Here is a 19,488-nt window from a genome sequence, read left to right as displayed (position 1 = left end):
TGTTATTAGGCAGTCTGGTTTAGGGACCTAATGTAAATGAGTGGTATACCATGCTTGGCTTCACTGACCACTACCAACTCATGTCCACATAAGCTCCAGTCTCGGGCTCAACCAATTTGGCAATGTGAGAAAGCTTGCCAGTAATTTCCTATGGGTCAGTGGTTCTTACTAGAGTTTTCCCAGGTTCTTCCTCCAACAGTTATACTGGCTGCCATGGATAGCCTATCTTGCACTGAGAAATGATACTAAACCCCAAACAACAATAGTCAATTCAAAATAAAATCAGTATTTTCGTTATGTGATAAATAAAATCTTACACATGTAAATTAAATTATGAAGCTAGTTGAAATAATAAGCTCAGCAAGGCTTGCAGAATGAAATTATGTGACTCTCTTTGCACAATAAAAATTAGCACTCATCAAAGATCTATATACCTGATTTTGCTTCTCTTACTATATACACTTGCACGATAAGTTGAGAATTATTCAAATCTGTATCAACCAAACAGGCAGACACCTATGCAATGGAAAGCACATAATTCATGTTGTAATCTCCTTGATTTGATAATAACAAAATTTCCAGACCTGCCAAAAGTAAAAAAAGGCTGTCACAGTAAGAGTCAATTTTTCCATTAAGTTAGACCAATTTTTAGTAAGGTATAACAATACCATCTACTACTATTGTCAACTTGGAAAACGTGCATTTAGACAGTTCAAAAGTGTGATCCGAGACTGATGCTGTGAACACAAGTTCAACTAAAGAATTTTTGAAGTACTTAGACTTTATTTACCCCCAGTAGATTTTCAGACACTGCAGTTCCGATGGAGTTCAAAGGTTTCTAACTTATTCTCTGAACTTGACATAAACTTCAGGTTTATTTTGAATTTAACATGGCAACAGATACCATCTCAAATGCATAAAACATACTCAAATTAACATATGATGTCCTCTAAATGTAATTGCTGCCCTTCCTAATTTTTCCACCACAGAATCTGAATATTTCTTTTTATACTTAGGTATTGATTGTTAAAACATTTAAAAAGACTCAATGTGCAATTCATCTGCAAAAATTTCAATGAGAATATTTTTTTTAGAAATTTTTATGTAATAAACAGCTCAATAATGCAGGCATTTTGCATGTCAAATATGGACAGTGTGAAGCATCTAATGTAATCCTGTCAAGTTAGGCTGGTTCCCTGATGAATTCTTCTAAATCTAATATGAAACCCAGATCCTGATTAAATACGGATAAGCCCTTATCTGGATATGATCACAAATATCACATTTGTGTACTTTGTGCTATTATTCCTTAAGTCCGCAATTTATGGGTCATTTCAGTACGACTTGGTCAAATCATACGGTTTGGTAGGTCTGAATTGCATAATAACTGACAAATGAGTAATATGAACAATAAAGAAATGCCTCATTTCAAATGCATTTATATGTATATCTCTCACTTTATTTGGGGATCCCATGAAGCAGTTTATCATCTGTATTTAAGTCATTATTCTTTGCTCCAACATTCCAAGTCCAGTCAATGTAAGCCAAGAGCAGATTATCTCGAGTATGATCAGTAACTGCATTACATGCATCTGTTGACTATAGGGACTCTACCTACATACATATGATGGACTCTACCTACATACATATGTACAAGAAGGGTTCTTACATCCAGAATTAGGGAGAGTGCCTTTGGCGTTATGTGGGATGTCAGGGCAGCAAAGACAGAGTTGGCTACAACTCGTGCTAAATGTGATCCTCGCGACATCAGACTAAGTATAAGCTCCACTGTCACTTCAATCCAATCAGGTTCTGCAATAGATAATGAAATACAGGAATTATTGCAATAAAAGTGTCCATAGTTTGGCCACTGAATTATTTCCTCAGCATTTACTGAGGTCATTTTTAAAATATACACTAGTGTCCTCTGAAAATTTATTTGTTCTCTCATTACCAACAAAAATTAAACAGCCATCCAAAAAATACAACAGAGAAAATTGTTATATGTGGCCAACAGCAATACAAACTGAAGTCTCTGATTTTGTTTCATAATTGTGATATCTCATTCTGTATGGTAAAATCTCACCAAGTCTTTGATTTCCTCACAGCTGAGATATCTTTGTGAATGGTTAATTACTGTTTGATATTCTTATGTGTGATATCTCACTCTGTAAGGTAAAATCTTAACAAAAATCACTGATTTCTTCGCATATACATAGCTGCCAACCTTCCAGGCTCACAATTAGTGAAAATAGGGATAAAAAGTCGTGAATTTGGACATGAATTCGTGAAAAAAACCATGACAATAACTCCATTCACTCTGACCACTCCAACCGTCAATACTACACTATATCAAGTTTGCAAAATAAATATAAAACACTACACATATGCAGAAATATTTATTTATCAAGACATTATACTGTGGCGGACTTGAACTTCCTCAACTGCTTGATCGTAAATTTGTTTTCTAAACAGTTCCGACTTGTTGCCTGCAGGTTGATCTTGGGGACTAAAATTGCTGACAAATTTTCTGCAGCTAAGGAGGCCCTAAAGTCTGTTTTAATTTTCCTCACTAAAGAAAATATTCTTACGCTGTCACTGTTGCTGTGAGTAATGCACAGGAACTGCAGCATTTTCGGTTCTTCCACAGGAAAAAATGCGATTTTCGAGTCCGGGAACATTTGTCAGAACAAATGTTTAGCATGGTCTCCAGCTGATAAAGGTAGATTGCGTTCGACAAGAAAACTCACAAATAATGCTTCAGCGTTGGTAGCCTGCAGGTCTGCCGCAAATGGTTTAAAATATTCCAGAGATGAAATCTGCGAATTCTTAATTTTCCCAACTTCTACGTGTTTTTTTGCAACTGACATTCTTCCTCACATCGTCTCTGCGATGACACACTGAGTGCAAGAAGCATGAATGAATATCAATGTTTACTGGCAGAATGCACGGCCAATTTTTGATATATTCCAAATTAAACTTCACTTTTTGAGTAATACATTTCTTTTTCCTTGGTGGTGAAGACATTTTCAAAATCTTACATACGAGGCTGAATGGTAACTCAAATCAGTGTTTTGACGCATGCGCGGAATAAATTTCCGGTTAAGCCCCAGTTTCTCTCAAAAGCATTTGTAAAACTACTCTTATACATATAGATTAAAAGAGGCTAAAATGCTTGTTACTGGGCCAACTGTACTAATCGGCTGTAGATCTACTAATATCGTGACCAGCAGTACTGGACCGTTTCGGCAACTGCGAATATCACGACTAGCGCTTAACAGGAAATCGGTTATTTTATTAAAGATTTAAAATAATTGAGGATTGGAAAATTCGTGAATTTTTGGCTTACGCCGTGAATCCGTGAATCGCTGAAAAAGTCGTGAAATTCACACCAAATTCGTGAGGGTTGGCAGCTATGCATATATCTCAATGTATGGTAAATCATTCCTCAATATCCTCAAGTGCAATATCTCACAAATATAAGGTAAAATCTCAAAGTGTTTTATTTCCTCACATCTGAGATGTCTGTGACAAATAAATCATTCTTCAATATCTTCATATGTGTGATCTTTCACTATATAAGTTAAAATCTCAAAGTGTTTTATTTCCTCACATCTGTGATGTCTCTGTGAAAGATAAATCATTCTTCAATATCTTCATATGTGTGACATCTCACTATATAAGTTAAAATCTCAAAGTGTTTTATTTCCTCACATCTGTGATGTCTCTGTGAAAGATAAATCATTCTTCAATATCTTCATATGTGTGACATCTCACTCTGTAAGGTAAGATCTCAGTCTTTAATGTTTTCACACCCGTACTTTTCACTCTGTACAGTAAAATCTTGCATCTCCTCATACCCATATCTTACTTCATATAATAAAATCTCAGGTTTTGCACAATCTGTGAGTTTAAATTATGACAAAAATTGTCTTGAATTACTGAAACATGTACAAATATAAAAAAGTTTGATCATGTGTTTTGTTTTCTTTAGAATCAAAATTGTCAACAAAACATACATGTAATGGTGCCCTATTTAAAACTGAAAATTAGTCAAAGACCAAATTCTACTATGATCCATTTGTATCTGCATGTCTTGGTTAACAACATTTTTGAAATACATAACACTGTAATGACTCTTTACTAAATGTACTGAGAGGTACAAATTTTAACCCAGAAAGTTTTAATATTTTGAGTTATTTTTCTCTATAACACGTGCGCTAAAATTAATTTGAACCTTGACACGCGTGCATTCTCACATAAAGTTAAACCTGCGAGTCAACACTAGAACAAAATTCCATCATTAATCTTCACTATATTTGTGTGGGAACTGATATTAACTCAAATTTTGTAATAAAACTACTAGACATTCATATAAATATCCTACAAATAAATCACTGTACAGTAGCCAGGTGACTGACACTGGGGATTAGTTGTACATGGCATTTTATGTTGGGTCTTCTTACCAAGGTGTCTGTGAGGTGACTGACACTGGAGATTAGTTTTACATGGCATTTTATGTTGGGTCTTCTTACCAAGGTGTCTGTGAAGTGACTGACACTGGAGATTAGTTGTACATGGCATTTTATGTTGGGTCTTCTTACCAAGGTGTCTGTGAGGTGACTGACACTGGAGATTAGTTTTACATGGCATTTTATGTTGGGTCTTCTTACCAAGGTGTCTGTGAGGTGACTGACACTGGAGATTAACTTTACATGGCATTGGGTCTTCTTGCTAAGGAGTCTGTGAGGTGACTGACACTGGAGATTAACTTTACATGGCATTGGGTCTTCTTGCTAAGGAGTCTGTGAGGTGACTGACACTGGAGATTAACTTTACATGGCATTGGGTCTTCTTGCTAAGGAGTCTGTGAGGTGATTATTAGAGCTGGTGTGACTGTAATATAAGTATACAACTTTACAAATAAGTAAAAAGCAATTATTACCATCATCCTCTTTCTTTGACACTGACTTTCGTCTTTTATGTCCTGCCTTCTCATAACATACATGGAGGTCCTGTGGGTGATAAATATACAGTGTATAACTAGGGAACCAAGCAAAATGGATTATTTGGCATGATAAGAGATCCTAATTTTTCAAGTAAAATATTTATTCCATAATACTTATCCAATCATAAAACATTAGAACATCCACTACCTAAAATATCCATTAATCATCATTTACTATAGTAATGGATGTGCATGCTCTTCCAGGGAAGTAACTGTGGGGACAGCATGGGAGGGTGTGCCCATATTATGATTGGAGGTGACTCAACAAAAGAGCGCCTACATAAGGGCACCGATAAAAGGGCGCCGACAATTAAGCGCAATAAAGTGTAGTTTCTTTTCAAAGTTTTGAGTAGAAGTTAATTATTGAGCTATCAACGATGTCATTTTGCACATATAGTTAAAAGTGTAGTGCAAACTTCATTTGTAAAAAGTTTATTAATAAAGAAACATGGATTAGATCGAATCACAGAAAGGAAAGATTATGTTATTGGTCGACAGCTACAGATATCGCAAAGACAAACAAAATGCTGTTGGAAGTACATCATGGAGATGCTGCAGGAAAGATGGTTGCCATGGAAGGATGAAAGTGTTAAACGACAACGTTCTGTCATCATTGGGACACAATCACATTCCGGATCCAGCTAGAAACGAAGCAGTGAAGGTTGTGTCTGCTATACGTAGACGAGCAGTGGAAGGGGTGGAAAAACCGAGGCAGAATGTACAACAAACTAGAGTAGGAATTTCGATGGAAGTTACAATAGAAAGACAATGGAAACGCAAACAGCTGCCATACCCTAATCCACAGAACATTGCGGAAACAACGATTCCCGAAACTCTTCAAACGTCAACACCAGGATCTAATTTTATCTTGTGGGATTCAGGAATGAAGGATGAAGACAGAATCCTCATGTTTGGAACAATGGAAAATATAAATCATCTCCAACCAAATAAACATCGATTTTCAAATTGATCAACCATTTCTGGTTGCAGCAACATCATGTCGAAATAGAAATGGAACATCATCTATCTGGAGTGATTCAGCCACAAGCTTCTAAGAACAAATATGTCCAGCTCAACAGAAGGTTACAAGCGCTTCTTCCAACATATGCTAACGATAACGTGATGGATTATCTACGAGGCATTGCCCACAATTTAGAAATTTAACTATAAACCAAAGTACATATATGTTATTTAAGTGATTTCTAATCTTCAAAATTTTTACACTTCATCTAAGTTATTTAGAATGTTTTGATATTATATTATTTGTATAACCTGCGCTATTGTGTCTGACGCTATTTTGTCAGGTAATTTGGCGCTCTTTTGTTGGCAACCTTATCTCGGAGCTCTATTGTCTGTGCTCTTTTGTCGGGGTGCCATGACTGGATTATTATTGAAGAAACATACTGTATATGCTAGCTTACAAAATGACTTGACTACGAACCTACCCCCATTGCCTTTTTTGGGCCGTAAATAGCTTTAACAATTTTTCAGTCATATTGCTACAATATCTGCAGTGTGGCAGTTTATAGTGATGTCTAGCACTGGGGCATCATGCCACAGACATGTAGCATGATGTCCCACCCAGTCACATTATCCTGACACCAGGCCAACCAGTCCTAACACTAACCTTTCAATGCTGAGCTCCAAGCGAGGCAGCTGTTAGTACCATTTTTGTAAGTCTTTGGTATGACATGGCAGGGAAGCGAACCCACAACCTTCTGCTTCCAAGGTGGACACTCTAACCACTAGGCCACCAGAGCGGTCTCCATGTAAAGATAAAGCACCCAAAGATCGCCTAAACTACTAAAAAGCAATTTTTTAAGTAAAATAATTCTTTAATTATATTTAGCCAATCATAATACCTCATAAAATCCAGTCCTTATAGATAGAAGCTATGGGAGCTACATAATGTCTGGACACATGTAGCAGTCAGGAAAAGTGATCTCCCTTAGAGATAGGGATTGGCACCCAATCGTGCACGTGCCTCAGTAACTACTGGGATGGAATGCTAATTGCAGGTATAGTGTATTCATATGGGTACCGTGTATCTATATGGGAGGTTTATCTTTTCAAAGAGCCAAAGTGAAAATTTACTTATTTGGGGTATTGATGCCTTAAGTGGAGAAATATTCAGGCACAAATCTACGTGAAAAAGTTCTCGATTTCTCCTCATATGCTTTCTCAAGTGATTCTTTATATCAAATTTACTCACATTCTGTTCAGTGGCTATTTAGAAAAAGTTTTTCAAGGTTTTTCTATTTTTTAGTAACAGCAGCCAGAAGGCTTTTGATTAAATTTGGTCGCATTATTGAGACGTCTTTTACAGGATTTTTCATTTATAATAACAGTGGCAAATCTACATCATTTATAAAAATTTAAAAGCCCTTCATACCAGAATCCTGCCAAATTTTATTACATTCTGTGTAGTATTTTCTGATAGCTGTTTAAAATTATTCCCTTTTTAAGTAACAGAAGCCAAATTTGATTTGGGCTCTACATCATTTTACATAAAACTGGAATATCTTCACAAAAGGATGCTTTCTATCAAGTTAGGTCATGCCCGATTCAGCAGTTTGAAAGCTTAAAGATTTGTCTATTTTAAGTAATGGTGGCCCATGTGTATCCCTTTTCTGGATACTGACACTCCTGACACCCATATTCTCAGTATTCCAACTATCAAAAATACAAGTCATGGAGACCTATTTATGTGTTCTATGACCCATCTACCAGGTATAAATTTCCTCTTGAACTTTTGACAGAATGACATCATTACCTTATTTGAAAGTGGTCTAAAAACTCACTTATTTCAAATGCAAGAACAGACTAAAGACTTAACAATGTTTCCTTACCCTTAATCGTTTTCAGCATGATTTTGTTTGTAATTTCCCAGTGCCTGTTTGTAATCTTGTGTGTGTGTGTGTGTGTGTCTCTCTCTCTCTCTCTCTATACACACACACACACACACACACACACACACACACTTATGTGGTAACTAATACTGTAGAGTACTTTGAATTCTAAAGATAAAGCAGTGTATGAAATATTCATTATTATTGATACTATATAGGTAGTAAACTAAAAACAGGCTATCCCTTACATCCTGGGTCTGTATAACTCTTAGACAGGCCCCTCTGACAGCTACTTACTCAAGTGGCTTGTTTTTATTCTCCTCAACTCTTTAAAAATAGCCACTTGGCAAGTATGCGAGAACAAGTTACTGAAGTATGCTCTATCGTTTTATAAAGAAGTAACAGCTATCCTGTATTATGTGAATATATGTCAACATACACCCAAGACATCTACTGCCTCCTTTTGACTCATGAAAAGCTGAAAGGCCATGTACAGAAACAGCAGTTCAAAAGCATGATCCTGTCCCGTCCTTTCATTCTTCTGCCTCTGAAAGTAGAAAATAAAGTAAGCAAACATCCTTATTCTATCTACATACTGCTCAGTGATCCATCTGTTCTGGACTCAAATTTTTTATTTACATAAAGAAGGCAAGTCTGGATTCAATTTAACTTCTTGTACCATTTCAAACCACAAATTTCAAGACTAAATGTAAAACTGCTTACATGTGACAAAACCTGGAATGCACCGTGATCAAAGGCATGTACAGAAATGTCAAAATCAGCAAAAATACTGTTTTCCCTGAATTAGGAAATATTTTTTTTTTAAATATGTTCCCTCAATAAGATTTACTTCATGTCAGAAAGAATTCAACATGTCACAAATAAAGCCCTACAAAAGCAAGTAAAGGCATTCAACATGTCACAAATAATGCCCAACAAAAGCAAGTAAAGGCATTCAACATGTCACAGATAAAGCCCTACAAAAGCAAGTAAAGGCATTCAACATGTCATAGATAAAGCCCTATAAAAGCAAGTAAAGGAATTCAACATGTCACAAATAAAGCCCTACAAAAGCAAGTAAAGGCATTCAACATGTCACAAATAAAGCCCTACAAAAGCAAGTAAAGGCATTCAACATGTCACAAATAAAGCCCTACAAAAGCAAGTAAAGGCATTCAACATGTCACAAATAAAGCCCTACAAAAGCAAGTAAAGGCATTCAACATGTCACAAATAAAGCCCGACAAAAGCAAGTAAAGGCATTCAACATGTCATAGATAAAGCCCTACAAAAGCAAGTAAAGGAATTCAACATGTCACAAATAAAGCCCTACAAAAGCAAGTAAAGGCATTCAACATGTCACAAATAAAGCCCTACAAAAGCAAGTAAAGGCATTCAACATGTCACAAATAATACCCAACAAAAGCAAGTAAAGGCATTCAACATGTCACAGATAAAGTCCTACAAAAGCAAGTAAAGGAATTCAACATGTCACAAATAAAGCCCTACAAAAGCAAGTAAAGGCATTCAACATGTCACAAATAAAGCCCTACAAAAGCAAGTAAAGGCATTCAACATGTCACAAATAAAGCCCCACAAAAGCAAGTAAAGGCATTCAACATGTCACAAATAAAGCCCTACAAAAGCAAGTAAAGGAATTCAACATGTCACAAATAAAGCCCTACAAAAGCAAGTAAAGGCATTCAACAAGTCACAAATAAAGCCCTACAAAAACAAGTAAAGGCATTCAACATGTCACAAATAAAGCCCGACAAAAGCAAGTAAAGGCATTCAACATGTCTTTTGACTTGTTTTAATAAAAGTGCTAAAATGTCAACAGCTTTCCAAAGTTGAAGTCAAATGAGAGTTGTTTCTCCTTGAAAAGAATAATTTTGTACAAGGGATTGTATTTTGGATTCTATGGTCTTAAACTAAGTAAGAAAGAAAAGTGAAAACCAAAAAGTTTCTTAAAATTTCGATCACAAATCCAAAAGTATAGAATATTCCAAAAGAGTTCAGTGGTGTTCGGAATGAAGTATAATCTATTGTGCTGATGTGTCAATAGCCTTGAATAATGTTAATATGCCAACAAGCTTGATGTATCACAATGTTATAATCAAAAACATCTTTAAATGAATTCACTGCAATTTTAAAATAGTTACTTAGTCCTAAAGTTTAAGAGTACATTGTAATTCCTATGATAAATAAATCTTCTCAAGTATGAGTCAAACACAGCTAAATAACTGTCTCCAATACAGATGTTTAAGACCGGAATAATACTTCTGTTATTCAGTACTTAATATAAAAAAGGCACAATTTCAGAACCAGGATGAGGATCAAGAGTTCATTTCCTGCTCATTTTAACTTGTAAACAATGTCAAGTCCTTCACTGAAATTCTAGCAGCCAACCAGCTAGAAATCAGGTCAAACCAGAGAATTCACAAGTAAACATGTTTATCAAATAAAAGCTATAGTCATAAGACTCTGTCAGTTGACTGAGGCAAGGCACAAACACTAGTTGAGGTTCACCCTTCAAGAGGTAAGCATGGTTTGGTATGCATGTATTATATACTGCCAACACAAACACCGATTCATCTCAATGATTTCTTATTTAGGAGGGATGCCACTCTCAAACAAAGGGTTTTATGTTCTGAAACCTTTTGTGGAGTATTTATTCCAAATACTTTACCAAGTAGATATAACAGCTTTGTAAATTCATAACTTTTCATATTATTTATGTAAAAATAAAGTTACAGCTTCCCCTGGAAATAAAATCATGTGTGTGTGATATGGAGTTTTAACGTAGCTTTAACAATTTTTCAGTCATATCACTATGATGTCTGCAGTGTGGCAATGTATAGTGATGTCTATCACTGGGGCATCATGCCGCAGACATGTAGCATGATGTCTCACCCAGTCACATTATCCTGACACCAGGCTGACCAGTCCAAACACTAACCTCTTAATGCTGAGCGCCTAGCGAGGCAGCTGTTAGTACCATTTTTGTAAGTCTTTGATATGACTCTACCAGGGTTTGAACCCACGTCCTCCAGCTTCCGAGACGGACATTCTAACAACTAGGCCACCGGAGTGGTCAAAAATCATGCTTGTTCCACCTAATTTCTCACTATACATAAACCTTACTGATGTTCCACTGATTAAGTAAAGTGAATTCTTTTGAAGGAAAGAGAAACAAATCTCAATGGACCAATTGTCAACTAGTGCCTCCTTACTGAATGTTAAGTGATTATGAAACTGATCTCAAAAATGTTCAGAAAGTTTTATGTTTACTTAGACATGATTGGCAACTTCAATTGCATCTCAAAAACACCTCACTATGCCATATATATATATATATATATATATATATTACCTTTTTATCCACTTTTCTTATGATAGAGACAAGGTTGTTCCATTCTTTTGCAACCTGTAATATGAAATGAAAAAGACATAAAAGCAATTATCAATGACGATGGACTGCAAATCTCTGTCTCTCTCTCTCTCACACACATACACACACACTCTATCTCTCTCTCTCACACACACATACACTCTCTCAATCTCTCTCTCTCTCTCACTCTTGATCTTGATCTCTTGCGATGGACCCAACGTCGGGGAATTCTTCTTTTAGTGGCAGACTCTTTGCCCTACATGTCCAAACTATACAGCCCAATCAGACATCAAACTGCAAGTGTGACATAAAATCTGCAACCAGATGAATTGCTTCCAAACTTATACACCACTTTCCTAAAATTACAAACTGTTTGACTGTAGAGAATGGCTTAATATACCCAAATTAAAGAGATCAAAAGAAACATGAAACCCAAGCAGGCATTGACATTTCTCACCTAGGTTGTTGATAATCCAAATTCACCTTATGTATTCAAACTGCAGAGGGGATGAAAAAGCTTGAATCACATAGGTGATACATTGTCTGGTAATGTATGTTTCATTTATATTCTTTTCTAGACCATATCAATTGGATTACTACCTCAGCATAAAAAGGCAATTATCATTTACCCCAAGGATAACTCACAGCCCCTGGGTAATAAGCCCTGATTGACAACTTAGAAATTGTTTATAGCCCAAACATCAAGGGTATATAAACCTGCTTGGTATTAAAAGTCGACATAATTAGTGTAGCCCACATTAGTTCCTGGATCTGTTTTGACACTCATGAAGCAGTGCCCCTGGAGTCTTAATTTGGAAACCATTGAGATCCCACCCCAAGGGAATTATGATGGCTCTGTGACTAAGGCACTGGACTCCTAACCAGAAGATTCAGCTGGATCCTAATTAATATCTGTGAGTCTTTCTCCTAGTCAAACTCGTACAAGATCTTGATAATACACACTTACATAGCAAGTCCGATCAAAATTTGTTTAGAAATATGGTTTCTAGTGTGCTCATGAGCTGAGCCAATCAGATTCAAGTCAATATCTATGAACAGTGCACATAACTAACTCATCCAAAAGATTGATTTTATATGCTACATTCCCAATCTGACCAAATATCTGACTTCTAAAGTGTTCGCAAGCTCAACCAATCAGATGCAACATGTTCACAAGCTCAACCAATCAGATGCAACATGTTCACAAGCTCAACCAATCAGATGCAACATGTTCACAAGCTCAACCAATCAGATGCAATTTTTTCACAAGCTCAACCAATCAGATGCAACATGTTCACAAGCTCAACCAATCAGATGCAATTTTTTCACAAGCTCAACCAATCAGATGCAACATCACTTTAACAATATGTATGGAAGTCGCTTATTTTCAAACTTACCCATGATCTTGAAGATACTAAATCTGAACAGAAATGTAGCCTGCTGACAAATGATTGTAATAAAATTTATCACCAAGAAGTTCAATTAGCCCTGGTATCATCTATCTGGCTTACATAGATCAACAGTTGACCATTACACTAAATCATCTTATGTAATACCACAACCTATGCAAACTATCTACCAAACTTTATTTCATGTAGATTTTGCCGATTTTATTACAGTCTGATACAAATTACAGTCCTACCAACTTATACTGACATCACTTATTTCGAGAAGCAGTATATGCTGACAAAAATGCAATGTCCCAGGACCCATGGTCTATTGTTACTACCAAATATGTCATGATTATGTCGACATAAGAGATAAAAAATAAATGTTTATGTTGACAACAGTCATAAAGCCACAGGTCCCAAATGTTACAAATTCTTTATTTTTAATGGCTTATGTCGAGAAGCTGCCAGTTCTGACCCATACCTTGTTCTACTGTATAATTATTTGATTTTTGCCGCCAGGCTTTAAAATGGCCAACACATTAACAAAGGGGTATTTGTTTGGTCCTCCAAAGAAGTTGACCTTTTTGCTGCATCTTCAATATGGTTAAGCACTCTTCATCAAAGCAAGCCAGCTATAATCTTCAATAAAAACACACCCTTCATCGAAGCAAGCCAGCTACAATCTTCAATAATGACAACACACCTTTCATCAAAGCAAGCCAGCTACAATCTTCAATAAAGACAACACACCCTTCATCAAAGCACGCCAGCTAGTCTTCAGTAAAAACACACCTTTCATCAAAGCAAGCAAGCTACAATCTTCAATAAAGACAACACACCTTTCATCAAAGCAAGTCACTACAATCTTCAATAAAGACAACACACCTTTCATCAAAAGATAGCACCAAACTTGAATGAAAGCAATTAATTCCAAAATTATTAGTGATTGGAACTACAGGAGTCTAATGTTTTATCAATAAAATACAAGAATTTGTGACAACACAAAATATCCTTATCTGCTCCATAAATACACTACATAGTACAGATATGGGATTTTTGTTGTCACAAATGTTTTTTGTAATATTTCATAAATGCCAGGCTCCCATGTTGGAACAAGTTTACTGTGCAGTGAATGTTTCCTGTTTTGCAAGAATAAAAAATACTCTATATTTACCAATCCTAAAATGGGGATGAAAAACTGAAACAATATTTACAATTTCTTTAAGTTAAATATCTAGCCATCAAGAATGTTGAATGTCTGGCATCTTTTAAAGATGTTAGTAAAACAGTTTTCCCTTCATAGGTTTACATTTCCCTATGAATAGCCTCATTCCCTTGCTAGCCTCAGCAATGAGATCACTACTGGCTCAAACCAAAATCTAGGCCAGTTTAAGTACACACAGGATGTAAACAACTATGAATATCTTAGTGAATTATTTAGTGACACAAATTTGTTGACTATGGGATACAGATCAAATGAGGACAATGTCTTTTATGTGTGTGATTATTTATGGGTTTTCTAATGGGATATAACTGATACTTGAAATTTCTAACGTGGCATATACTCAAATTCATGGATATTTCCTATACATGTAAAGTGCTAATGCATCATAAATTCTATTACACAAAGGTAACACAAATGTAAGTTGTCAAGCGTATTTCAAACTAGTTTGTGTTCTTTTAATCAAACTTTCCATTGTTTATTTTCTCTCCATATAAGTCCTACTCACTGATGACATGTCACTACTTAGTGTTAAATTTCACTTCTAAGAAAAAAAATTCAGCCCCCTCCAGCCAATATTACCTTGGGCCCAAGGATGTAGAAATAAACAGGTAGTACTGTATTTCTAAAAGCAGAAAGCATAATTATTATGCACAGTCACTTTCCCATAATCAAAAACATCCAAGATGTTTACAAGCTTTAATTCATGATTGACAGAGTAATGTCTTATCAGAAATATTGACTCCAAAGTAACAATAATCACAGTCATCATATGCAAGATATATGTGGATCAAACTTGCCCAAGCTATTGACGACATAAGTAACTACTACAAGTTTGATTAAAATCAGGTCAGAAATATGGACTCATGGTGGCAACAAGCTCAGCTAGTCAAACACAACATAACCTTATCAATAAGCGTGGATCTTTTCCATTATCAAATTTGACCAAGATCTTGATGATGTAAGTAAATATTCCAAGTTTAATCAAAATCAGATCAGAAATGTAGTTCCTGAGTTACAAGCTCAGCCAACCAGATTTAAAATCACCTCATTAACCCCGTACCTCATGCAAGTGCCCTTTGACGCCTCTACTCCATTCGCATGGAAGCGCCTTTTGACATCTCTACTCCATTCGCATGGAAGCACCTTTTGACGCCTGCTGTAAACATCAGCCATTTTAAGCTGGTTTTTCATAGTGCCACCTTCGGGGAAAACCCCCTATTAGATACTACATTCATTTCTGCGAATGACAATTACGTCAGATCAAGTAGTCACTGCTTATGCTCTGGTCGATATCTGCTATTTAAAGTAACTGGGTCGTAAACTACACTATCCAAAATGGAGGTCGCAGATTTCATTCAGTACTTATGAAGTTTTCACGATTAGAATCACAACTATGAAACATTCAATAACTTAGGTAACGGCTCTGATATTGATGTAGGCAGCAATTAGTTTTTATAAATTATCAAATTCAGATGACTTAGTGATGTAGATGCAGACGAATAACTTGTGAATTTCGAGTATGAGAAATGGCAACTATGGTTGGTCATGAGGCTTCACTGACATGACGGTGAACGAGTTCTCTCAAGATTTTAAAGCACAAACAAAATTCTTCTGTGAAAAATAATTACACAGCTATAACAATCGGACTTAAATTTTTCCACACATAATAGATGTGTACCAAAAATGTAAAATGGTTAAAATTGCTGTTAAACGTAACATACACTACACTGCTTAACAGTTAACAGGCAGGCCTATGCATATAGAGTCAAATAGGTAACAGGTGTTCTATTTATAGTGCACTGCACTTTGTAACTATGCTCTATGAGGTAAAGGGTTAAGATGCAAAGATATCACCCATATCTGAACTTGTCAAGTCAAAGATACCGATGATATAAATCTATATTCCAAAATTTTTAAAAATCAAAACTGGATCAAAAACGTGACTGCAGGAGTGGTAGCAAGCAAATTTTGATTGGTGGATGACAGAAGGACACATAGCCATACCATAATCTTACTAGGCTTTATGGCCTGGTGAGATAAAAACTGTAATTATTGTAATGTTTGGATTTTTGCTTGTTACCTGATCAGAAAAAGCCCCATCTGGCATTACAAATTCACTCTTATCCAAAAGCAACTGCAAGTATAAAAAAAGAACATAAACAACAAGATACAAAACTTTCCTTTCCAAAATACAGTTGATTTTATTTTGTCAGAAATTACTGACAAAATACATATTACAAACTATTCAACAATGATGTACAAAAATCATGTCTCCTCTGTCTCATTATAGAAATGAAAGTACTTTTCTTTATTTTGCTTTATACCAATAAGAAAACCAGAAATGGTCAAAATTAGCTGACCAAACATGAACAACAACATACATGAACACATTTCCAAATATGGATATGTTAGGGACCAACCTAGTCCAGATTTCCTCTGACCCTTTCCGTCCCATCTGAGATAATTTGACATTTATGTTGGGGTGTGAGATTAGTGCCCACTGCTTGTTTAAAAGTTGGAATTTGCCTAAAATGCACCATGTTAGCATGGGGTAGCTGTTTACTACTGGGCCTAATGAAGTTCAACTTGGATTAGTTAACAATGTAATTTTCAAGGGGTGACCTCAGATATTTTTAATAAAAAATTTCTGGCTCTCAAATCATCTATTATTTACTGTGATTTATAGCAAATAAAGACCCTATTCCATTGTATTAGTTTATAAGACATGTGATGTCATGTACATTTTACAGTGGCTGTTTCAAAATAGATTTTGGCTGCCATTTTCTAGTTTAGACAACAAAAACATAATTTCTTTTTTAAGAGGCAGTACACCGAATATTTTTACCTATTTGTATTTTAAAAACTAAGTACTCCTGATGGTTAAAATTAATTACAGTATATAATTTCTGCAGTGAAGCCATATGGCCAAAGTACATTGCAAATATATCCATTCAAAACTTACACGCTTTTAAGCATGAATATGCTGCATTTAAATACAATACAGTCATTGACTTACAGTATATGTATGTACAAAATACATATTATGATACTGTATTCAACAAATAATGCACAAAAATTATATATATATAACAGCTTTCTACCTGAAGACTCGTTGTTGTTGTTGTTGTGGGGTTTAACGCCATGTTTCAGCACACAATAGGCTGTACATGGCGGCCAGTATTAGTGGTGGAGGAAGAACCCGGGAAAACCCCAGAAAGAACCACCGACCCACAAGAAGCTACTGGCAAGCTTTCTCACATACCAACATTGGCTGAATCCAACACTCGAACCCACGCAGAAAGAGGTGAGATGGCAGTGATCCGTAATGGAGTGCGCTTTAGACCACTCGGCCACTCGGGGCCCATCTACTTGAAGACAAAGAAGAGCTTAAAACCAATATTAAATGTAAAATATACATGAGAAGTGGGACAGTTTAAATAAGAACATGTGTACACATGCATATGCATGCACATACACATGTTCTGCGTTTCTTACCTTGCTCCCATTTCTCTAAATTCAGTTCTCACTTCTCCACTTTTACCTAAAATTCAAGTCTATTTTGACCCCAATAAGTATTTAAAAAAACAAAAGCGCTATAGTTGTAATGAAAGAGAAAAGAGAAAGGCCAGATATCAACAAACTCCAACTTTTATTTGACAACATAAACTTTAACATGATCTCTTATGTAAAAGTTGTAGTGTATTTGAAGACAAGAATATAGCTTGGTCTAGTCACATTAAACATGCATCAGAAAAGGGTAATTTTTCTCTGTGGCTTTAAAAAACTAGAAAATTAATTCCTTTACATTATAGAGTCATCTTTTATAAAAGTTATATTCAGCAAACAAAGTCTTTCATTTAAAAACCCCACGTTCATATAATAATCCATTCTAGTGGAGTAGCAATCAATTTTCAAAATGTCCAGTATGTCTACCATGGCAGCCATATTGATGTCAGATGGGCACCATTTTTAGTAGGAGCAACCTGTATTTTTATAAAAACCCAATGTCAATATGACCATCCACTCAAGAAAAGTACCGATAACAAGATGGGGGGGAGGGGTCAAAGACAATAAAAGTATTGTGTGAGAAAAGTGACAAACTCATCAACTGTATAATAATAATGTTTCATGAGGTTATTTATAGAAACAAAAAATTCTTTATCATGTATATTTTACCCCAACAAAATAAATTTATTTGACTTACCAAGGCATATTCAAAAATCTCATATGCAGTGTTAAGGAACCTATTTATTTGTGAAGCTTTACTGACACCTGAAAGGAAAATAAAAATGAATGAGAGATACACTTTCCAGTGAAAGATAACTTCCCAAGCTTTCACAAAAAATCTAGAATGCTTTCTTTCCTGCCTAGTCAAAAACTGAAGCTTGAATGTGAAAATGTCATTCCAAGTTCGAGACCAGTGACTGTAAACAATGTATACCTCCCCTTTCAACATTATAATTTAATATAGTTTCATATTTAACTTAGAGGTATGAAGAAAAGACCAGTTTATACTTTCACTTATGTAAATAGACCACGCTGCATTGTGAATCCCTAATATCTGGAATTACTAACATTTATGGCAACATTTCCACTGAACTTTAAAGCAATCAAAATGAAACTTTCTGAAGCAGTTTCTAAACTTTTAAACCATTACATCAAAATTTCAACATTTTTTAACCAATGAAAAAAAAACATTTTTCTGGTAAAACATTTTTAATCAATAATACTTATCCAATCACATATTACCTTAGGAGAACTACTACTACATAGCAAATCCCTCCCTTCCAGGCTAAACCTTTTAGCTAAGAAGCTAAAAGTTACCTGCCAACATATGTGGCACTTAGAGTGATCTCCCCTTGTTACAGGGATTGTGGCCAAATCCTACAAATACTTCAGTTGTTACTCAAGAAGGGTGCATGCTCTCTAAAGGATGTAAATGAGGAAAGGTTGGGATGGTGTATGTGTATTATGATTGGGTAAGTATTACTGAAGGAATAACTTACTAGAAAAAACAATTTTTCCTTGTAAAATACTGTTTTTTTGAGAATACTTACTCAATCATAGTACTTTAGAAGAACCACTACTACTTCCGTGACAAAGTACAAACCATTAGAGATAAGCTTGACAACACAATTTCAATTGACTCGTCGTCACCATACAGTTGAGATAAAGAATTTGAGCGGCAACCATTAGCATCATTTGAACCTGTCTCTATGGATTTCGCATGTTCAATCCTGATGAAGAGTGCACCAAAGTCATGTGCATTTGATCCAATTCCAACATCACTGCTGCTTGAGTGCTTAGATCCAGTATTGCCTTCACTAACTGATGTTATTAATACCTCTCTCTCATCCGGGGAATTCCCATCATTTTTCAAAACTGCCATTGTAAAGCCTCTGCTCAAGAAACCAACACTAGACCATAATGATTTAAAGAACTACTGCCCAGTTTCTAATCTCTCATTCATATCAAAAATCTTAGAAAAGGTTGTTCTATCCCAGCTTGTATCTCATCTAAATTCAAACAGTTTTTTTAGCAATGTACAATCTGCATATCACCCTTGCCACAGTACTGAAACTACTCTTCTACTCTTCTAGTTAATGACATTCTCTCTGCGTTGG

General features: G+C 35.6%; 1 protein-coding gene across 2 annotated transcripts in view; it reads right to left on the bottom strand.

Moving 5' to 3' along the window:
* The window catches only part of LOC149777608 (myb-binding protein 1A-like protein), a 133,972-nt gene that overhangs the window by 56,423 nt on the left and 58,061 nt on the right, over positions 1-19,488 (bottom strand). For both annotated transcript variants that reach the window (XM_089942260.1, XM_089942259.1), the window contains exons 15-20: positions 18,069-18,136; positions 15,945-15,998; positions 11,231-11,284; positions 8,297-8,404; positions 4,946-5,015; positions 1,670-1,812 (exon numbers count right to left, since the gene is read on the bottom strand). In XM_089942260.1, coding sequence (XP_089798386.1) covers positions 1,670-1,812; positions 4,946-5,015; positions 8,297-8,404; positions 11,231-11,284; positions 15,945-15,998; positions 18,069-18,136 — 497 coding nt within the window. The remainder of the gene's footprint in view (positions 1-1,669; positions 1,813-4,945; positions 5,016-8,296; positions 8,405-11,230; positions 11,285-15,944; positions 15,999-18,068; positions 18,137-19,488) is intronic.

Source organism: Sinohyriopsis cumingii, chromosome 18 (genome assembly GCF_028554795.1).
Source record: "Sinohyriopsis cumingii isolate HCF-2022 chromosome 18, ASM2855479v2, whole genome shotgun sequence".
NCBI classification, from domain to species: Eukaryota; Metazoa; Mollusca; class Bivalvia; order Unionida; family Unionidae; genus Sinohyriopsis; species Sinohyriopsis cumingii.
The sequence above is the reverse complement of the archived record's forward strand: the minus strand, read 5'-3'. Positions and strand labels throughout refer to the sequence as shown.